Source organism: Muscardinus avellanarius, assembly GCF_963383645.1.
Source record: "Muscardinus avellanarius genome assembly, chromosome: 1".
NCBI lineage: Eukaryota > Metazoa > Chordata > Mammalia > Rodentia > Gliridae > Muscardinus > Muscardinus avellanarius.
The window spans coordinates 111,743,616-111,766,676 of NC_137786.1; the positions used below are offsets into that span (position 1 = coordinate 111,743,616).

At 50.8% G+C, this 23,061-nt stretch overlaps 1 protein-coding gene across 1 annotated transcript; it reads right to left on the minus strand.

Moving 5' to 3' along the window:
* Positions 1-2,302: 2,302 nt before the first annotated feature.
* On the minus strand, positions 2,303-8,781 carry CXCL14 (C-X-C motif chemokine ligand 14; the record flags this gene model as incomplete). The annotated part of the gene is made up of 4 exons (XM_080713713.1): positions 2,303-2,318; positions 4,891-5,004; positions 8,456-8,561; positions 8,718-8,781. The coding sequence occupies 4 exons, from the start codon at positions 8,779-8,781 to the stop codon at positions 2,303-2,305; spliced, it is 300 nt and encodes a 99-aa protein (XP_080569839.1).
* Between the last annotated feature and the right edge of the window lie 14,280 nt (positions 8,782-23,061).

Below are 23,061 nucleotides of genomic sequence, written 5' to 3' on the forward strand. Positions count from 1 at the left end.
TGCCCTGCTGTGTGCCAGCCTACAGGACTCTCCTACTCTGTTCTGGCTGTTGGTCTCTGGATTCTCTGTTCAATCTACCTTCTTTTTCTGTAACAAAAGGAAAGAGGAGACAGACCCTGGGGAGTCCCAGTCTCCAGCTCAGGTGGCATCACCCTTGCTCCCCACCCCACCTCCCCGCAGAAAGGCTGCCAGCCTGACCATCGGAGAGAGTGACGAGTGATAAGAGCCCCTGTGGTCTCCGGCAGCTTTCTTAACCTCTCTGGTCCTGCTTCATCGGGGATATAAGTGGTGTAGCTTGGAGCTGTAGGGGAAAGCAGGTGATGGGAAGGGCTGGTAGTGGCACTCTGCTGGGAGTGCTCTGGGGCCCGCTGTGGAAGGCTGAGTGAGCCGGCATGTCAGGAGACCATCTGCGGAGGTGAAGGGGAGTGCCTGACTGGCCCCTGCCTCCTGGTCTAGAGACTGTCCCCTTGAGTGGTCCTGCTGTGTGTTGGGAAAGGGGACCCATCTGAGACCTGTCTGGCACGGGTTGCTGTTTGATATCGTGCTGTGGATACTTTGTGCAACATTAGTGGCCTGGTTGTGTAAATATAAAGCACCAGGTGCTTGCCATGCCCTGGCAGCCTCCTCTGATCTCAGGTTAGCTTCAGCATCTAGCTGTGTCCCCCGGGCAGCCTGGCTCCAGCTCCAAAGCTGTCAGGTGGGGCCTCCTGCCCCTCCCCAAGCCCCCTGGAGTCTTGGGGCCTGTGCCCCAGGGCACCTTGGCCCACCTTGCTTTTCCCATCCTCTGCTGCGCTGTGGTGAACACTCCCCTCAAGGCCCAGCTTCTGATTTTCAGGATGGAATGACAGCTCCGCCCATTCCACAGAGGAGACCAGTGTTGACAGGTATTAGGGAAACACCAGTTTTCCTCCCTGTTTATTCAGGATGAGGCCGACATTTTATGGATATCTAAGCTTAATAGGAAAAAAGTCAGAGTCTAGCATTCTGGTACATTCCAAATATATTTTATTACTTTTCTTTTCACCTTAGAAAGAATATGAAACCTGCATGCACTGCTAATGGTTTCTGACATTTACATAGCACACAGCACAGTGGTACCGGGCGGCCTCCCGAGGGGCCGTGTGGGAGGCGCTCTGGAGGGCATGTGTGTGGGGAGGCAGCCTTCCTCTCAGTCTCCAGACCACTGCGCTGTGTGCCGCGGACTGCGAGGGTCACAGGCATCTTGCTTTAGTAATGCGTGTTTGGCGGAGGTGAGGGAAAGAAATATGCCGTGAAGGTTTCCCCTGTCGATAAAGTGAGTGTGTCTGGCTGTGTGTTGTGTGTGCATTTGTGTGTTTCTGAGTTTTCTCCTAAGGTTTTCACTAGCTGTGCGGAAACTTCCCAAGTTTCTGAAGCATTATACACTGAAGGTTCACATTAAACATTGTGAACCTTCCTTGACATCTCTCTCTCTCTCTCTCTCTCTCTCTCTCTCTTTGGTACTGGAGATTGAACCCAGGGACATTCTACCTTCAAGCTACACCCCCAAACCTTCTTTTATAAAATTTTGAAACAGGGTCTTTCTAAGTTGCCAAAGGTAGCTTTGAGCCTGTGATCCTCCTATCTCAGCCTCTGAAGTACTGGGATTGCAGGTGTGCGCCCCTGTACCGAGCTCTAACACTCTCTTTAAGGATCAATTGTATCCTTAATATAGTATCTTGGAAATAAACGTTTCCTAGAATGTATAAAAAATGAACCAGGGGGAAGGAAGCACATTTCTCTGGCAACCAAACAGAATTTCTTTAAACACAGATGCCGAGAGACCTGCTTCTGCTTGTCAGGCAACTGGGGCCACTGAGGCTGCGGCCGGCCAGAGGCCCAGGAGAGCCGGGGCAGCTGCCGAGGCGCCAGGCCCTCCGAGCGGAAGCGTCCTGCGCTAGGAGCGAAGCAGTACTGCAATGAAAGGTTTCAACCAAGCTCATTGTTCCTCCCAGGCGCTTATAAAGCTCAGATGTGTGGTGACGTATGGACAAATACAAAAAAGCATTCTCTTAAAAAGGAAAGGCATGATTTCCCCCTTTTTCGGTAAAAAGCTGCCTGTGGTGAAGTCTGGGGCGCAGGAGAGCTGGGTCCACATCTGGAAGCCTTTCACACACAGCTATAAAATGTAAAAACCGACCCTTGGTAAAAAGTGCTTCATAACAATATATAATTTGTGTCTTATGCCTGTGAGAAGGAAAGGGTTTTTAAAATTTTCAGCTGCAAAGTCCTTTGCCGAAGTCTCCTGACTGGTCTGGAGATTCCCTATCGGAGGGTTTCCACCTTATTCTTCGTAGACCCTGGGAAGAGAACACACAGGTGAAGGAGGCTCAGGGCGCAGTGGTGGCAGCTCACAGCAGCTGGCTGGGGACACGGGGCTGGGGGACGGCTCTGAGGGCTGTGATTGGCGGGACACAAACGCTCACACAGGTCTGGCTTTGTGTGTTCTGATTGGTTTACACCTCTGAAACCCCACTCTACCCTCAAAGCTCCGTCAAGTGGACCTTCATGCACGTGAGGAAACTGAGGCACACAGCCATGGGATGTGCCATTGACAGCTAGAGGGGAGAGAGTGTCTCTAGCCCGGTGGCTGGTCCTGGCCCCCTAGCCCCATCCCCAGCTGTATGAAGTCCGCTTAGAGGAGCATGCTCTCCCTCACGGCTGGTCCTCCCTGACAGGCGTGGCCTGTGGGCTGGGGCAGGGATGAGGCGCCTGCATCCTGTTTCTTCCTCTTGACTGTGTTGCCTTACATCTACGAGGCTGTGTGCGTTCACAGACCCTCTCCCCTCACGGCCCACACGGACTCCATTTAATTGTTTAACTAACTTGTGGTATTAGGGATTGAACCCAGGGGCATTCTACCTTCGAGCTAGACCCCTAGTCCTTTTTATTTTTTGTTTTGAAACGAGGTCTCCCTAGGTTTCTGAGGATCTCACTAAGTTGCGGAGGCTGGTCTAAACCTGCCGTCCTCCTGTCTAAGCCTCCCAAGTCCTGAGGTGTGCCACCACATTGGGCTCCTAGGGATTTTAATTCCCTCTAGTTCTGACCCTTGGCTGCCCAGGGGCCTCGCTTAACACTCAGGCCATCACTTCCTCTGTCTTGCCCTGATTTCTGAGTGAGACTGCCTAACTGTCCATAGAAGCAAAATGCCTGGCCAGCTGCCCCTGGCAGAGCTGGGAGCTCTGGTCTCCGAGGTGCTCTGAGCTCCCTTCTCTGGCCCCACAGCCTGTCCTGCCCTGCATCCCTCTCCTTCCTCCATCTGGCTCAGCTTCCCTTTATATCTCCAATCTCCATTCATGAAGATATTGTCAATCCTTTCAAGTGGAGGGTGAGGGGAGGGCATTCCACCAGGAGGATGGACTGATGATGTAATAAAGTGACGAAGGCCCAGTGACCAAGAGCCTCTGGGTTGCTTTCATCAGTGCAATTTGCAGAAGTGAAAAGCAAGGCTGCTCCAGGCCTGCAGGTGCAACCGGGTGGAGTGGGAGGAAGAAGATGGGCACAAGGTTTGAGCGTCTCTGGAGCCCAAGCAAGATGTCCTCCACCCCCTCTGAGAGCTGGCCCTGGGGTGAGCCTTGTTCCACTTAATTTTTTTTTTTTTGTACTGGGGATCAGATCCAGGGGCATTCTACCTCCGGATGTACCCCTAACCTTCCTTTAAAAAAAAATTTAAACAGGGTCTTGTTGGTTGCTGAGGTTAGCCTCGAGCCTGTGCTCTTCCTATGTCAGCCTCCCAAGAACTGGGATTACAGGCGTGTACACAGCACCCAGCTTCTTGTTCCACTTTGACACGGGGCCTGGAGGGCGACAGTGGACAGAGAAGGTCCTGCTTTTGCCATGTGAGCTGCCTGCCCTGACCCGAAAGAGGGCTCCATTCCCATCGGAATCATAGAAAATAGTCTCTTGCCCTCATCACTTTCTATTTCAAGCAATTGCAGACGAGGCAGTTTTGGAGACAAAGGCTCAGGTGCAGGAGCTGGGTGTGAGTGTCAGCTTGGGGAGCCGGTCATGGGGCTGAGCAGGGGCAGTGGCGCCTGGCAGGTGAGAGGCACCCACCAGGCGGCGCTGCACTGCCAGGGCCTGGGTTCCTGCCTCGCTTTGCCCTGTGCTGCCAGGCAGGCCAAGCCGCTCTCCACCGCCCTTGGGTTCCCTCTCTGCAGGGTGAAGCCCTGCACTGGCTCCTGGGGAGGTGGTCCTCATGCATGTGCATGTAAAGGTGTGAGCAGGCCCTGTGTGTTGCAGGTCCCCTGCCAAGGCCACAGTCCAGGGGTCAGAGCTGGGAAGTTACCTTCTGATATGGGGAAGCAGAGCCTAGGGAAGAATGGCTCTAGAATGGTTCTGATTTCAAAGGGACAGACCCAGGTTCCTCCCAGCACCTGCGGGGAAGGAATTTCTCACATGTCTGGGCAGCATGGGGCATGGGCACCCTGAAGAGAGAATGTGTTGTTGGCAGGGCGTCATCATTATCACGTGCCTGTCCCCAGTTTACAAACAGTCATGTAAATGGCCACGTTTCACCCCACGAGAGCCACAGAGGATAACCCTGCCAGGAGCTCCTCACCCAGCTGCTTGGAAGCTTATGTGACTTAAGTAAAATGAGCAATGAAGACTATAATAGAAAAACAAAAGTGAGTTTAGGTCAACTAAAGGATAGACCTGCGAAGCAGACAGCTGTCTAAGACAGTGGCAGCCTGCTTTGTTAAGTGGCCAGTTTCTCATCCCTGGGAATATGTAAGAAGTGTCTGGCTATCTGCTTACTGTGGAAATTGTGGGTGCTCACACATTCAGCAGGCTAGGTGATCTGGTATGGGGTCCCTTCCTGTCCGCAGAGCTGCAGCTGGAGCTGGGGAGAGGGCGAGGGGGACGGCATACCTGCGCTTCTCGTTCCAGGCGTTGTACCACTTGATGAAGCGCTTGGTGCTCTGCAGCTTGGGGTGCAGGCAGTGCTCCTGGCCCCGGTACCGGGACACACTCTTGGTGGTGATACTGCAATGGAGTGGGATGGGGGACGGAGGGTGAGGACGTCTCAGTAACAGCACCCTGCATGGCCTGCGTGTGGCCCCAGTGCCTCTGAGTCAGGGCACTGAGACTTGGCCTCCTCCTTCCCTCCAGGCAGCCCACCCAAGTGTTCACCCCACTGGTTGGCTCCTTGGAAGGTTTTGGTGTCCTCTGGTCTCTCAATCTCTCTCCCTCTTCACCCCTGGTACTAGGGGTTGAACTCAGGGGAATTCCTGATTTCTCTGATCTGAATTCTCTAATCTATACCCCCGTCCCTTTTAATTTTGAAACAGGGTCTTGCTAAGTTGCTGAGGTTGGTTTCTAACCTGCAATCCTCCTGTCTTAACCTCCCAAGTACTGAGATTACAGGCAAGCAGCCGCTGCCCAGCTGGTGTCTTCTAATCTCTGACTCTGGTTAGGATCTGATCCTGTGTTGAGTGAGAGGCCTCTCTCTTTTCCTTGGAGCCCTCAAGGTCTTGGGCTTGATCCTCTTGTGGGAGTAAAGGTCAGGGACCAAGAGGTGGAGAGTGTGAATTCCAGCAAAGTGAAGACCTCTGTCCCAAACTTGAACTCCACGGTGGGGCTGAGACATGTCACACAGGTGCTGTGTCTCTGTCTCACGCCTCAATCCTGGTTCTCTGACCCGCTGCTGTGGATTATCCCAGGGCTGGGCATTTGCCAATCTGAATGGGCCTTGAAACCTATTTCGATGCTTGACTGTGAAGTCCCAGTTATCTCACCTTGGGGCAAAAACATGAGACCACCCTTCAGCACAGCCTGAAAATCTCAGGCCAATGACTGGCAGGGGCCTTGCCATGTGGTAGAGAGCCAGGGTGACCTAGTACAGAGAGCAGGGCCTGGGTGTAAATCCCCCATTTGGCTGTGAGATCTTGGGTAACCTCTCAGAATCTGTTTACCCACCTGTTAAATGGGTACAATAATAGGACCTGACTCATAAGGTTATTGGAATGATAGTCTGTGAATGTGTGAGTATCTGGCAGATGCCGTGTGAATATATATATATTCAGTAATTAGTTGTGGAAGATGAGACGGCCAAGGAGAAAGACAAGCCCTGGCATAGGATATGAGCTCAGTGCAAGGTGAGGGGTGGATGCCCCTTCCCAGTCAGGGAATGGTGGCTGGGAGTGAGGGGGGAGAGAGAGGTCAGCTGGTTCCCCACAGGCTACCAGGGGGTCAAAGTCAGGGCTCATGGGCCAAGTTCTGCAAGGGAGCAAGATCACCATGAATGCCACCCTCCAATGAGTGGAAAAAGAAAATAAGATCTTGTCAATATAATGGGGCCAGAAAACTTTTGGGTTATCTGTTCTCTTCCCTGCTCTAAGTTTCTGAGCCCCCCCACGCCCGTTCCTATGCTCCCTGGGGCAGGGACAGGCCTTCCATCCAGCCTTCTCCCAGGCACTCTTTAGTCATGTGGCTCCTTCTAGTCCTTGAGCATGGGGCAAAGCTTCAGAGTGAGATCCAGCTGTCTCTCTCCCTCTGCCACCTCATCAACCTGCAGCAATTTAGCACGTGCATTTTTCTCTGTGCCTACAATGCTGCTTTTGCACTCTGAATGAAAGAACATGGCAAAACCTGATAAAAATCCCCTCCTCAGGTCAGTGTGCAGGCTGAGCATCCCAAATCCTGAAGGTTGGGGAGAGCAGGAAAGGATGCTTGGCCCTCCCACCGCAGCGCTCAAAGGCTACATCCTAACACCAGGGTAGTAAGTGCAGACAGGAGGATTTGTGACCCCAGCAACTATCAGGAATTCTGAGCCCTGTGTCCCTCTCCTCAGCAGTCCTGGGATGCTGAAGGTTTTGGTGAGAGCTCAGTGGACATATGATACAAACTGTCCTTTTCAAAACCTGGACTCTCCTGGACCCTTCTGGGCACAAGGAGTGCCCCTGCCAGGGATCTAGAAGATATTCTGCCCTGTCCCCGTCCCCAGCCTCAGCAGAGATTTCTGGGTGACTCAGGGTGAGCTGGAAAACTTGCTTTTGTTTAGCCTTTGGGGCTGAAAACCTGCTTTGGCAAAAAAGTGCTGGCTCTTGTTGATCTGGGAATGAGAGGTGCCTCCAGCCCTCTGGAGATGGGGTGAGGATTTTGTGGGGGTATAGGAGATGCTGACTGGCGCTGATTCACAGGGTCCCTGCAAGTTTTCACAAGGCTACCGGGAGCCTCCTCATGCACTTGCTTGATGTAGTTTTCTCTGTGTCCAGAGAAGTTTAGCCAGGAAGAACAAGCCTGCCTGGAGCAGATTCTGTGCTTTTGAGTTGCTGCTGCTGTTTCCATTCCCTGCAAGTTCTTAGAGGTAGCTCTTGATGCTCTCTGACACTCTCAGCCCTCCAGCTGGAAGTCCTGAGGGGCGTGAGGCTCCTGCCACAGCTCCTGTCGCCTACCTGCAAGGATTTGTGGGCAGTTTTCCGGACTTGTTTTTCAAGTCCAGGGGCAGAGATGCAGAGGTTAATTTAGATGGAGGAAAGCACAGGGTTCAGCTCAGGCCAGTGGCTTTCTGAATTCCTCATCCTCAGCCTGACTGTGCCGCCCGGGTGGTGGGGGTCTGGGGTGGGGGTGTCCTCTGCCTTTGCAGACACTGTGTGAAGGCCTTTGGGCAGGCAGGGCCAGCTGGTAGAAGGCACTTGCCCAGATGGAGAATAAAGTGTGTCCTGTTTCTGGGGGAGGGGAAGAGGGGCCAATGGTCCATGGCAAATATTTGGGAGCTGCTTTGCCAAGGGCTCCCTTCCTGGCCAAGAGGGTATTGATGGGGAAACAGCATTGCTGGCCTCAAGTGGTTAATTGGGAAGGCAGAGAAGCAATGAAACTCAGTGTTCTCTTGCTGTCCCAGTTTTTAAAACGTTGCCCACATCCCCACCAAGCAGGGCTCCAGGGCATGTGGCGCATTAACCCAGCCTAGCACTTTCCACCTGACTGCTCTGCTTAGGGACCCACAGGAGTCCAGCTGCTGGGGGGAGAGCCAGCAGTACTCTCACAATGAAATTCCAAGGAGCCCCAAACTAGCCATCTCAGAGGACAGTCCCTGGGATCGAAGGAAAGGCTGAAAGTTGTGACTTACTATTGGCATGACTCCTCTCTCTCTCCAGTGACAGGAAGGTCACAAGCACCAGTCTGGATTTGAGTGACTTCAACCTAGATATTCTAGATTGGCACACAGGGGCCTTTAACCCTTGATTGCCCTAGCACCCGGGCAGCCACTAGAGCCCACACACCGAGGCTACCCATTTGAATCCTGGCGAGCGTGAACTGAGAGACACTGTTTCTGGAGCACGGACAATGATCTCCTTTCCAGACTGTCTGGCAAATGCAAAACCCCAGTCAAGGCTTTGATAAGGGCGGAAAGAAATGTGTTAGCTTGACCCGGCCCAGGCTGCGCCCGGCACGGACTGGGGCACCTCCGGGGTAGGTAGGAGGTAGAACTCACATAACCATCTTCTCCTCGCAGTGCGGGTACTTTGGCTTCATTTCCAGCTTCTTCACGTCGCTGTAGCGGATCTTCGGCCCCTTCCGGGAGCACTTACATTTGGACCCTGCAGGAGAGCGCGCGGGGGCTGCTTAGTCGCACAGGAATCTTCTGCCCCGAGCCCGCCCTCCGCGCCTCCCCGGGTTCCCGGGACCCCAGGGTGCTTAGCAGTCGGTGTTTGGGTTCCCCGGGATGGGGCGCCAGGGGACCTCCCGGAACTCACCGTCCGCGCGCGCGGCGCACAGCGCCAGGAGCAGCAGGAGCAGCGCGGCCGCCAGGAGCCTCATGCTGGCCGGGGCGCGGGAGCTGGGACGGGCCGGCCGGTAGGTGCGGCGGCCCGGAGACGCCGCCCGGCTGGGCTCGCTGGGTGCGAGCGCGGCGCCCGCGCGGTTAGCTCGCCTCGCCGTCGGAGGGTGCCCGGGCTGCGGGTCGCCGGCTGCGCGCTCCGCTCTGCGCGCTCTCCACAGCCTCCCTCCGCCCGCCCCGGCCTCTTTTAAATCCGCTCCTGCCCTCGCCGCGAGCGAGCTCATTAATATGCAGAACCACTCGGTGACTCACTGAGGTTTCTCAATGTGGTGGGGGGAGGAGACCTTCCCGGCCCGCCGCCGCCCCGGGACGGATCCATCTCAGCTGCGCTCTGGACCCACGCGCGCGCACGCGGCTCACACTCACGCCCGCTCCGCAGCGTGCTCTCTGCACACTCGCACGCCCAGCCCGCAGCCGCACACATTTCCAGCCGCCGCGAGCCGCCTTGGGAGGACAGACGGCTGCTGAAGGGCACTGCTTTCCTGACTCACGTGGATCCCTCTCTGGCCAGACAGGCCGACCGCTCCAGCCAGGCCGGGGCCAGAGCCTTGGGGAAGACCAGGAAGGCTTTCAGGGCAGTTGCCAAGTGCGAGCCCGCCCGCAGGCCGGACCCCCGGTGGCCACTGGGCCAGCAGCCCTGGTGGCCAGAGCACAAGGCCAGGTCTGAATAGGGCCGTCCACAGGCTGAGCAGCCCAAATCCATGGCTGCCTTCATTGAACTGACTGGAGGACAGTGTGTGTGGGGAGCAGTTTTGGGCACCCCTAGAGGGGTAGGTCTGTGGCCTGGGCTCTGTTCTCTCTGGAGACTGGGGAGACCAGGGGGTTGCCTCACTGCCACACTCTTCTCCAAAGTCAAGCAGAAGCCGGGTAGTAAGCCATGCAACGGCACCATAGGCCTGAAGGCCGACCCATGCCCAGACATTGTGTAGGGCTGCGAAGTGACCAGGGACCAGCGGGGCAGCAGATTCCTGTCCTCTGTGGAGTAGGTCATCACACTGCCTGCCCGTTATAAACACATATGTATATATATACACACACAAAAATTATATTTGTATGTATTTATTATTTGTGTGAGACAGAGACTCAAATAGACACATACATGTTATATAAAAATTTGAGTCTTAACACTTCTCCTTCCAAGTTGGTACTTTTAATTTCTTTATTCGACAGGTATAGAAACAGGCTTAGAGAAAATAAATCGCTTAGCAAGGTCACAGAGCCAGGAAGCAGGTGCCTAGGCCAGGAGGGGCCTGGTGTATGTGGCTGTGAAATTGGGACTCTTCCTGCTATCTTTGTTCCGTCGGTCCCTCACTTCATGGTGAGGAGATTCCTTGGGAGGGCCAGATGAAGCATCTCCCAGGCCAGAGCTTGTCCAGCACCAAGCTGTCAAGCTGTCAGCTCTCTGGGTGTACAGGTGCCTTGAGGGGCTTCTGGGTTGGGAGGGCTGTGTGCTAAGGGGCAGAGGGTTAAGAACCTATTCTGTCCCTTCCCAGCTGGAGAGAGTTTGCTGCCCTCAGGGGAAGCTGAACCCTGAATAACAAGCAGAGCCCAATTCCCTAAAGCCAGACGGACAGCAGAACATTTGCCATCAGCAGAAGATGAGTGCAAAGGAGTGATTTTTTTTTTGGCATTTGTGTTATTTTTTAAATTTATAATTAAGTTTCTTTAATACAACAGCAGCACATGCTTGTTATAGAAAAAGGAAATACAAGCAGAAGAAAACATTAAAAACACATACAATGCCACTCACTCTGAGGTCTATACCAAGGTACCAATGGTATCCTTCCTAAACCTTCTCTTTCTGTTTTGCCTGATATGCACAGGCAGGGTCAGGCTGCATGTGCTGTGTAACAGCCTGCTTTTTGTACCTACCAGTGTATGCTACACGTCACTCCGTGCGCCGGCCTTGCTTCCACTGTATGCCTCTTAATGGCATCATTTGAAGCTATCTAGGGTCATGGTTAAGGGGTTGGTGTCTGGATTCAGACTGCCTTGGTCTAAATCCTAGCTACTAGCTGTGTGACTTTGGCCACATAATTCTTTTAGGGCTTGATTTTTCTCATCTGTGAGATGAAGATGATAATGGTACCTCCAGAATAGGGGGAATTAAATGAGATAGTGCAACTCAAGCCTTTAATATGTTCTCCAGCACAGAGTAAATGCTCATTAGATGCTGACTATTGTTATTATCATTATTTTGGATGCAGACTATTTCATTGTATTGATGTGCCATAATTAACTACTTACTCCCCATTGGACATTCAGGTTATTTTCAACTGTATATTCTTATAAGAAGTACTGTATGACAAATATTCTTGTAGCTTAGTTTTTGGGTAACTCTTTAAAAATTGGATCAGGTCTCAGAAATAGTCACTGGGGTCATGGGACATTCCCATCTTAAGGCTTTTTTTTTTTTTGCACTGGAGACTGAATCCTTCTCTGAATCCTCAGAGGTACTGAATCAGTACCTCTGAGATACATCTTCAGCCCTTTTCATTTTGAAACAGACCCTCATTAAGCATTAAGTTGTTAAGGTTCTCACTAGGTGCTGAGGCTGGCTTTGAACTTGTAATCTTCCTTTCTCAGGCTCCCAAGACTGGGATTGTAGGTGTGTGTCACTGCACCCAGTTCCCCATCTTATGGATTTAATACAAATTTCCAAACTGCCCTGCAAAAATTATAATTTTTTTCTGCAAAGGAATTAACTGCCAAGCTTTCTTGAACACATAAAATATTTTTTATCAATGAAATTTTATTTGTAGCACATTTGTCTCAATAATATGTGGATTAACTAAGTGGCATCTGAAAGCACCAGGTCTAGATCATGGGCACTGAGGTTTTTTTTTTTTTTTTAAGAGGAAAAAGTTGGCCCTAAAAATATGGACCAAAGTCCCAGGCTTCCTGGGTCAGAGGCCGGACATGCCAGGTTGTTGTTTTGTGTTTTCCCCCCTGATGTACTCCTCAATCCATGTATGCTGAGCTTTGGTTTGCAAAATACAGCCATTGTGTCTTGATGCATAGCTGCCCACTGATTGCACAAGTTCCTCTGGAGACAGGATAACAGGAGAAGATGGGAGTCCCTGTGCAACTGGGATGGGATTATCTGTGGGTGATGCTGCCCAAGTAGGCAGGGGAGAGGGCTTGATGCCCATATGCCTTCAGAATTTAGACTCTCCTGCGCCCAGGCCTGGGGTCTCTGAGCAGGTGTGGAGGAGGGCTAGAAAGGCCTCGGGGAGGTGCTCCTTTGCACAGTAGCACTGTCTGCTTCCAGGACATTCCTTGGGATACAGTAAGGGACAATACACATGGATTGCTTCCTGGATGGCAGCCTGTGTGTGTGCAGGTGCCACAGCCAGATGGCCATGCCAGTTCTATGGGAGTGGTAGACACAGGTGCAGGGCACAGAGGAGGGAGGAAGTAGAAGCAGGACCCATTCAACGAGGGTTGGGGACTTGGCCAAGCCTCTGAGGACTTGCTTATTCATTCTGTCCACACTTGTTGAACACCTGCTGCGCGCCAGACTCTATGAGGTGCTGGCACTTCAGGGGTGCAGAAGCAGGTGTGCCTGTCCCCAGGATGGGGAAGTTTGGCATCAGGTGACAACCGCAGGGATAAACATAGAGGTCCCGCAGAGGTAGGCATGAGGGAGATGCTGGTGCTGAGACTTGGCCAGGCAGAGGTGGGATGGCTTTCTGGAGAAAGTGACCACTGTGCTGACGACAAAGATGAGAAGGAGTTAACTAGGTGACTCAGGGAGGAGGCCACTCCTGCCCCTTGCAGTCCCTGCCACCCACATGATTGTCTCTGGGGACTCTTCTGCTCCAAACTCTTCCCTAGTCCCTGGCCTCATGCAGAGCCAAGCCAAGCCCCAGCAGTGCCCACCCCTATGGCCAGTGTCTGCCATCTTCCCCCTGGCTGCACCAGGCTACACAGCTTTGTCTTATCCCTCAGATGTACAAGCTGTTTAAATGTCAGGTCTCTGAGCTCTTTGGCCCCCCAGCATCAGCAGGCAGCCCTTTCTTCTCTGAGCCTCGGTACCTATATCGACTTTTCAGATGCCCCCCAGCACCTCCCAACAGAAGTCACTCGCTATGCCTTGGTCTGTTGAGTTTAGTCATTTTACCCGCCGCAGTCTCAGACTGTACTGCCTCACTTGTTCATTCAGGGGTGTATTGAGGGGAATCCTGTGGCCTATTGGATCTGTGCTCTCTCCTCATCCCCAGTGCCTCCAACCGTTCTAGGCACAGAGCAGGGTTTCCTTCCACAGCAGTTTGGTGAATCCAAGCATGTTATAGGCAGAGAGAACAGTGGAGAGCTTGGCTGTGTGAGCCGCAGGTGGTGTGGACACTGTGTGTGTGCACTCGTGGGAGGCCCCATTCCCAGGGCAGAGTTCCTTCTCAGGTCGTTGTTTGAGCAAAGCAGTGGCTATGGGGAGGAATCCGGAGGTGCCTTTCCAGGATATCCTGTAGGTGTCTGGGTGCTACTCCTCCATCTGTGGAGGGCCTAACTAGTGTTGTCGTTAGCTCTTGCATCACTCTGGTCAAAATACCTGGCAGAACAGCCCAGAGGAGGAAAGTTTATTTTGGCTCACGGTTTCAGAGATTCAGTCCATAGTTGGTCAACTCCAAGGCAGAAGCTTCATGGTGGAGGGTGTGGCAGAGAACTGCTCAACTCATAGTAGCTAGAAGGAGAGAAAGAGGGAGAGGAGAGGACCAGGGGCATAGATTGTCCCTGTGATCCACCTCTTTCAGTCATGCCCTGCCTCTGAACCTTCCTGCACGGGGGACCATGTTTTTAACACATGGGCTTTTGGGAGGGAGCATTTCCAGCCCAAATCATGGCACTGGTTGTGGTTGGGCTCCTGCCTTGGGGGATGCTGGGAGGAAGCCACCCTTCCCCTTACTTCCTCTGTTCTCTCCATGACTGACCTTCTTCCTGAAAGGGGAGACCCTCTTACTTCCCTGATGGGACAAAAATCAGAATTGGTAGAGACTGAGGCCCCATCTAGCCCACATTTTACATATAAGGAAGCTGAGGCCCAGGAATGAAGTAGGGTTTCATATGAAGTCAACAGGGAGGGTGTTACTATTAGCCAGGTCTCCTGACTCTGTGTCCTGGCTTTAGCCTCTTAGGCCAGAGGGAGATCCTGGATTCCAGCAACCTGTCTGTACTGTCACCACTGGGGACATAACAGGTCCCTCAACACACCCATTTCCACTAGGTCACTGTGGAAATGGTTCTGAGGGCTGCTGGTTCACTATGGCTGCTGGTTCTGAGGGCAAGCTCTCACTCCGTAGCCTCCGGCCTCTTTCCCAGCCTCATTCCAGCTTCTAGACCCCAGGCACCTGTGTACCTCTACCTCTGGGTCTCCTCCAGCCATAGCCCTGCTGCTGACCCCACCTCAAGGCCTTGCTCTGAGGCAGAGGAGACCCAGGCCCAAGGCTCTAAGGACAACTCCCAGTTTTGTTCTTTACCCTGGGAACTAGGGACCCTGAACAACTTGATCCCACAGGAAACGGCGCAGGAGGCAGCCAGGTGGTGTCACATTATGCTGAAGGCAGCCCTGTGCGAGCAGAAGGACCCTTCCACTAGGGAAGATGATGGGGGCAATGCTTCAGCTCTATAAATGGGGGGGGGATGTTGTAGCAAAGAAAACAGACCAGCGAGTAGCCTTTATTCTGCCATTTATCCATTCAATAGCGGCACCCCCTTGCAAACAGGCATCTTTCCTATGTTAAAAACACGACAAGAAGAATGTTTTCAAAGAAGGTCCCAACATATACGTGAGCAAAGTACATCAAAGGACAATATGGGCTAAAAGTAAAAACAATTATTTACCGAGTCACAGAAGAATCTGCATCCTCATTAGCAATCAAAGAAAAACACAGGAATGCTGCAGTCTCATGGCACTTTGGCTCTGCTCCTGGCCAATAAGGAACTATTTATTTTAAGTGGTGATATTCAAAGCTGATAATGGTCATGTGAGGAAGGACCACTTAAGCATCATCAGTGGTGGGACTATCAATTGGTACAAGATTTTGGAAATCAGTGCTTGAAGTAAACCATTTTACCCAATTAATTCACTTCAGAAAATCTATTTAAAAATCCAATAGCAGAGAAATGCAATACTCAAAGATGTTCCCTGTTAAAAATAAAGCTTAATCGCCAGGCACGGTGGCGCACACTTGTAATCCCAATACTTGGGAGCTTGAGACAGGAGGATGGCAAATTCAAGGTCTGTGCACCACTTATGAGACTTTGATTCAAGATAAAAAATAAAATAGGGCTGGGGTTGTAGCTCAGAGGTAGAATGCCTCTGGGTTCAAACCCAAGTACCACAATAAAATAAAATAGATACAGAATTAAACTGATCCAGGTGTGGTAGTATATACTTGTAATCCTAGTACTTGGGAGGTTGACACAACAACCTAGGGAGATACTATTTCAAAATAAAAATAAAATTGGGGTTAGGGGTGTAGCTCAGAGGTAGAATATCTCTGAGTTCAATCCTTAGGACCAAAAAAAAAATCTCTATTAATCATCCACTTATTATCTATCTATCTATCTACCTATCTATAGATCTATCATCTATCATCTATCTATCAATCATCTATCTACACATACACACAGCATTAACCTACACACACAACTATGGCAGATGTTAGCAGTGAGAGTCAAGTGAATATTCTGCGGGTATGAAACCTTATGATTGCAAGTGGACTGGACTGGAATGTCCTGAAGCCAGCATTCATGCAGAAAAAGCACAGAGTTGTATAGACAGTGATTACAAGTAAGTCAAAGAGCAATCTCTGGGTAAAGGGTGGCAAGAAAAGGGACACACACATTCTGCAAGTGCTGGGACACTGGGTATGAGTGCTGGAACATTAGGTGTCATTGAAAAGGTTCCTTCCTGGTTTCCCAATATTTGAGAATGTTTCTTATAATAGAGATTCAGGGCGTTTGAGGCCTCGGGCAACCTTCCACTCTACTTAACAGACGCTGGAGCGGAGTGACAGGCCTGAGCCCTGCAGCTGGCACTGCAGGAGAGGCAGAGAGAGTCCTTGGTGGTTCCTGGGAGCCCATGCTGGGGGCCGAGGCCTTGTCTTTGGAGCTGTCCTCTCTGCACAGCTGGTGTGAGCATAGGACTTGGCACACAGTAGGTGCCAGTGAAGAAATGAATGGGTGGTGAGGAGTGAATGAATGTAGCTCTTACTTTACCATTGCTTGTTGAGCTGGGGAGTCAGACTTCCCGGTTCAGAATCTGGTTCTACTACTCTTGTGCTTCTCTGTGACCTGTGCCTCCTCATCTCTAAAAAGGAATGATACTGCAGTAGGGTGGTGATGAGAATTAAGTGGATCAGTACAGGACAAGTGTGTGGCACGGTGCCTTGTCACGTGAACAGTGCCGGTAGGTGCTCACTCTTGCTTTATTTTGTGAATATTAAAAATATTAGACTCTGCTGGGCGTGGTGGTGCACACTTGTAATCCCAGCGCTTGGGAGGCTGAGACAGGAGGATCGCACAGGTTCGAAGCCAGCCTCAGCTACTGAGTGAGGCTCTCAGCAAGTTAGTGAGAGACTCTGTTTCCAAATAAAGTATAAAATAGGTTTGGAGTATAGCCTGGAGGTACAAAAGCCCCAGTACCACATACACACACATACACACACACACACACACACACACACACACACACACACAATATTAGACTGCTCCTTATCATGGGTAGGCTTGACTATTTCCTTTTGCTTTGCATTTATCAAATGCTTAGATGGTGCATATTATGTGTCAAATGCTGTTCTAAGCGCTGTACAGTTACTAACTTATACATTAATTCTCAAGCAACCAGTGAGGCAGGTTAGCTCCACTTGGTGGCTGGGGAAGCAAGCAGGCGTGGGTGGTAAGTGCCTTGTCCCAGCTGACGAGTAAGTGGCAGGGCTGGGCTTGGACTCCTGGAGTTCTGCTCTGCACTGTTGGTGTGGCCTCCCAGGGGGAGGGTGGGGATGCTCCCCACCACCCAGCATCATGGTGGAGGATGAGAGGTAAGGCTGAGTATGTAGATTAGGGCCAAACTGTACAGGGCACTGGGCTCCTGGGGAACTTGGGTTTCACCTCTGGATTATAAGGATCCATTGGAAAATTTTAGGCAGTAGGGTTTGACGACTAGCTTTTGTTTGTAGGAAGATGGGATTGGAAGGCAAGCAAAACCTTGGTCAAATGAAGGTCTCACTTCAAGGATAGGGGACAAATGCTCTATCTCCTTATTCTTGGAATTCTTTCCCTTTTCCTGAAGAAACAAGGCAGAGTTGGGAAATTTGTTAAAAGTGAAGTGTTTGCAGTGTTGGTATTTCTATATTTGCCAACCTTGTAGCCACGAGGAAGCAACTGGCTTTCGGGTGAGGGGTGGTGACTAATTTGCTTTGAAATCTCTGGCAGCTCGGGTCAAACATGGTCAGAGGTGCTGCTCAGAGGATTTAAGTGCCAGGTTATTCTCATATGAGGAAACCTTTTTAAGAGACTGGCTCAGATACGTTACAATTTTCTGTCTTAGCAACTAGTCCTTGCTTCTGAACACGACCAGATTCTTAATGGTGAGTGATTTAAGGCTGTAAAAGAACTGTCATAAACAGCTCCCCGGAGCGGAGAGTGCGGCTCAGATTTTAAGCACATAATGGAATCATATCAAAAGCAAAGCGGGTCGGCAGGAACCATAAATCCTCGAAGTGCAAAATCTGTCCATCGTGAAACTTGTGCTGAAGGGAAACCAGATGTGGATGCTGGAGAGAGTAGGGATGCTGAGACGGGCCTGTGTGAAGGCGGGTGCCTCCAGCTATGTGTTGGCCCGGACTGTCCCACGGCCTCTGGCTCAGGCTGGGAAACTCGGGGCAGGTTGTCTCCTGCTCACCACGGCTGGCCAGAGGGAGGGCCTGCATCGGAGAGGGAAGGCGGAGGTAGAGGGGCTCCCTATGCTTGTTGCTTGTCCTCAGACAGACTAAGGGGCAATTCACGAGGCTTTCCTACATTTTGCCCTTGAAGATCCGACATTTGGAGCAGTTCTTTCCCTGGGCTATACTCCCAGACCTTTTTTATATTTTATTTGGAAACAGGGTCTCACTAAGTTGCTGAAAGCCTCACTAAGTAGCTGAGGCTGGCTTCGAACCTGTGGGATCCTCCTGTCTCAGCTTCCCAAGCACGGGGATTACAAGTGTGTGCCACAAGCCCGGCTTGGAGCAGTTCCTTAAAAATTATTTGAATGGCCGGGCATGGTGGTGCACGCTTGTAATCCCCGTGCTTGAGAGGTGGAGACAGGAGGATCGCGCAGGTTCAAAGCCAGCCGCGCTGGCTTAAGAGACCCTGTTTCCAAAATACAAAATAGGTCTGGGAGTGTAGCCCGGAGGTAGAAGAGTTTCCAGGAACCCCAGTACCGCTAATAAATAAATAAATAAATAAATAAATAAATAAATAAATAAATAAAGTATTTGAACTATCAAAAAGTGTTTATCCTCTACAGAAAAAAAGTAATGAACACATGCAAAAATTTATTTGAAAGGGATAAAAAGTGTGTTTATCCAAGTCACCCTCCTTGGCCTGTGGTGGGGAAATGTACTGTATTTGGATGCAGAGTCCTCTGAAAACCATACTGAGCTCTTTCTGAGTGCCCACTTAGTGCCATATGTCACCCAGGGCCGCAGAAGCTGCAGGCTAGCAGCTGGCCAGATGTTGCAGTTGAGGACCCAAGTCTGGCAGGGTGGGAAGAATCCACAGTTCTGGGGTTTTAGCAGATGGCTGTGAGGCAGTCACACCCAGGTAGGGCTCAGGGGAGCTGAGAAGGTGGCTGCGAAGGACCTTGAGTAATGAACGCTAATCACTCAGGTAGAGGAGGGCGAGGGAAGTTGCAGGGCTGGAAAGGCAGATGGCGGCTGAAGGTCAGATGTGGGGCATGAGCTGGGGAGTAGCTGGATGATGGGAAGGCAGGATGTGAGCAGGGACGGCAACAGGAGGGTCTTGGCCAAAGCTTTGAGTGCTGGTGCCAGGAGTTTGTAATTAATTGTACTGGAAAATTGAATTTGGTACTTAGGTTTGCTTGAGGCCATTTCAACTTCCATTTCTTAAACAAATAAACAAAGAAACAAACAAGGAGCAAAATTAGAAAAAAAAAAAAAGCTGTACAGTTCTGCAAAGTACATGGAAGAAAGAGTACCATGGAACCATTCATCCCTCAAGAAGCAGCCAGGCTGCGCCCAAGGTGCAGCTTTCCCGTCAATACAGTCACACTGCACGCTCCTGCAGACCCGTCTTCCTTTGGTACGGGTTATTTTGCAAACACTCCCGCTCCCCATTTAATCTTCATTTTAGATGCCTGGGGAGGCTTAAAGGGATTCTGGATTAAAATGAAGACTTTTGGAAATGTGAATGAGTTCCTGCTTAGTGGTTTTAAATTTGGAGTATGCCAAAATTTTCTCTAGCACATGCCTTCTAGTGGCGGTTTGGGAAGCCCTTACGGTCTTGTTTCCCATTCCACTTGATCATAGGCCCCTCACTGCCATGACATTTGAGCTGCTCCTTGGGCTGCTCGGTCCCGGGCATGTGGTGGGGCGGGCACCAGGCAAAGGGCTCGGTCTTGTTGAGGCTCCATATGGATTTTCCAAAAATCAGTATGCTGGAGGACCTGGGCACTGGGGTATTGGCTTACCACAACTTGGGATTTTATATTTTTATTATGCATTAGAGTGAGGATCAAAGTGACACATTCATACGCGCACAGCACTTGGTGTGTTTCACTCCTTCATATAGGGACACAGCATTAGTTGACCTGTTTTCTTCATCACGTCTCCCTTTCCCCCTCTCCACATCCTTCTACTACTCAACTAGTCTCTCTCCCCTTTTATCTAAAGTCCCCTTTCTTTCTTGTTTTCTTTCTAGCTTCCACATCTGAGAGAAAACTTATGACCCTTGGCTCTCTGAGACTGGCTGATCTCACTTAGCATCATATTCTCTCGTTCCATCCAGTTTTCTGCAAATGACATAATGTTGTTATTCTTTATGGCTGAGTAACATTCCATTGTGTGTATATAAGACATTTTTGTTAGTCATTCATTTGTTGATGGACACCTAGGTTGGTTCCATAATTTGGCTAAAATTGTGCTTCTATAAACATGGGTATGCATGCGTCACTATAGTATTCTGACTTTAATTCTTTTGGAAAGATACTAGGGAGTGGTGTAGTTGGGTCTTAGAGTGGTTCCATTGCTAATCATTAGAAGAGCTTCCATTCTGACCTCCGTAGTGGTTGTACAATCCCACCAACAGTGTATAAGACTTCCTATTTCCCTACATCCTGGCCAGCATTTATTATTTGTATTCTTGATGATCGCCCTTCTAACTGGAGTTCGATGTAATCTCAGTGTAGTTTTGATTTGCATTTCCCTGATTTCTAGTGATGTTGAACTTTTTTCCCCATCTATTTATTGCCCATTTTTATTTCTTCTTTGAGAAGTGCCTATTCAGTTCAATTGCCCATTTTCTGATTGGGTTATTTTGCTTTTTCAGTGTTAAGTTTTTTATGTTCATTATACATTCTAGATGTTAGTCTGCTACCAAAGGTGTAGCTAGCAAATTCTCTCCTTTTCTGCAGGCTTTCTTCAGACCCTTGATTGTTTCCTTCATGTGCAGAAGCTTTTAAATTTGATTCCCATTTTTATGGTAGAGACTTCCTCAATAAGACACGCCAGAGCTCGGCAAAGAAAGCGGAGAATCTGACCTCGGTTTCTACAGCTTTGCTTCCCCCCAGCCCCTGATGTGCAGAGCATCGCCCATTGCAGCAAGGCGGCAGGGCTGCAGGTGGGAGGGTGAGGCTGGTGGGGAGGAGCCTTTCCTACCTCATCATGCCCAGGGGCTCTGGACTGGAAAGTGCCTGTGATCCCTAAGTGCCTTTGCTCTGTGTCTGGGCCTGTACAATGCTCGGAGCCCCCAAGCATGCACTGCACTCCCCTTGCAAAATTGCCCTTTCATTTGTAGATTTTTATTTTTTTAATGAAGGCACCTGGTTCTCTTAAGCTCAGGGCTCTCAGAGGGCCCAGGGCTGAGTTAGTGGAGGAGAACAAGGCATGCTGGGGGACTGTAAAGCCTGAGCGTTCCCAGGGCCGCTGCTGCGCACCCCCTCTCCAGCACCTGGGCGAGGGGCTGTGCGGTTCCCCTTGAGGAGTGGGAGGCTTTATGGGAAAGACAATAGCGTGGCTGTGCGGGACCTCAGAGGACACTTCTGGCCATCGCAGGGCAGTCCACAGAGGGCATCCCCAGCCGGGGCTCCCAGTGCTTGTTGTCAGTCAGCCTGGGCACATCTGTGTCAGATTCCAGGTGTGAAGTGGTAGGTAGATGTTCTGGCCTTGCCTCTCAAGGGGCAGTTCTGGGAGACCTGGACAAATGGAGCTCTGCTTGCTTCCTCCTATGACCGAGACTGACAGCCACTGGACAGTGACAGCCGCCAGACAGTGACACTTTCTGCTTTGAATTGCAGCCTTTTGACACAGCAGATTCTCATGATCCTCATTCCTGAGAGTAGAGTCAGGGCTTATGACCTTGGGAGCTTCAGGGTTAAGTACACAGCAAGTTTTCGGGGGATGCTGGTGGACTTCAGGGACCTGCTTGCTTTGCTCCTGCAGAGGCTCACCCATAAGTGTGACCCAGAAAGTCATCCTCTGTCACAATCCACGTGTCCCAACTGCAGGTCAGTGCTCAGTGGGACTTAGTGTTCCTAACCTCTGGCAGGTTCAGGCATAAGAAGAAATAAAAAGGGGACTTTGGACCTGGGGAAGTGATTCCATCTAATTTGCACGTGACGAGGCCGCCTCTGCATTCCCAGCACCACAGACAAAGCCCACAGGCTTCTCTGGAAGGCCATGGAGGGCAGCACTGGAGGGACTGACCAAGGATGGCCCATTTCTGTAGAAATCTGACAGCCCGGGCTTTGTTTGCCTAGTTTTTATGTTGGGGATTGAACCCAGGGGTGTTCTACCTCTGACCTCTGAGCTACACCCCTATCCTTTTTTATTTTGAAAAATTTGAAACTGTGTCTTGCTAAGTTTTTGAAGGCCTTGCTAACCTGCCAAGGCTGGTTTTGAACCGTTGATCCTCCTGTCTCAGCCTCCCAGACACTGGGATTATAGGCATGCGCCACCACACCCAGCTACATCCAGGGCTTTGGGGAGTAGTCTCCACTGCAGGTATTTGATTCCTTCATTCGATCTTGTATCCAGATTTTGGATCTTGAATATGGTCAAGGTACCTCTGAGGTGTGATCATAGCTTTAGTTATAATGATGAGTAACCCATGCAATGAACCATTGTTCTGACAGGGAGGATAATTAATTGGGACATTGTGTTCTCTTGGAATTGGGTCTGGAGGCGACATTGGAGTGAAGACTTTACAGCTTCTGGGACCACAGGCTGGCCCAGCTGCAAGCTTTCTGATCACGGGGACTGCCTCACTCTTGGCCTGTCACAACCTCTGGTGTGAGGTAGGGGGTCGCTCATGGAGTGAGTGGCTATTTCCCTACATAGGTGGCCCTGGGAGAGGAGCACAGGGCTCAGGGAAGAGCAAAAGGGAGACTTGTATGCTGTGATTGCAGTGGTCAAGGGATCAGAGAGGCTGCCACCGCGACTTCAACCCTGATGCCTGGGGACTGACGTTGATGCTGCTCTTTTTAATGTTTGGCACTGCTACACTAGACATCTGTTCAGTTGAAGGACTGTTCTTTATTTAAATTTCCCTTGGGAAAAAGTGGCTTCAGTTGGGGATACATGGCTAGAACACAGGTTTGTTGAAACTCAACACATTCAGACCCAAAGTCCCATTATAATCCAGAACACAGGAAGAGGCAGTGGGATTTGGTACAAAATCTGGGGTTTTGGTACCAGATAGCACCTGATTCAATTCCTGCTTTCTCACTTACTAGCTATATGACTTCAGGCTGGTCGCTTCACCTCTTTGACCTCTGTTTTTCCTAATCTGTAAAACGGGAGCAGTTCCGGTAGGATGACTATGAAGATTATGTGGTGCAGTGTTGAGAGCTCTGGCCCTGGTGCCTGGCCTGGGGGAAGAGTCTGGACTGTGTGGGGTTGTGGGTGAATTCCACCCAATTGCTTTTTCCTAGGCTGGTGGCCAAGGGAATGCAAGTGCAGAGCAGCAGGTGTAAAGGACAGAGTCATTGCCGGAGGGCTTGGTGACAGAGGTGATGGTACACGTGGTATGGCCCTGCCTCAGTG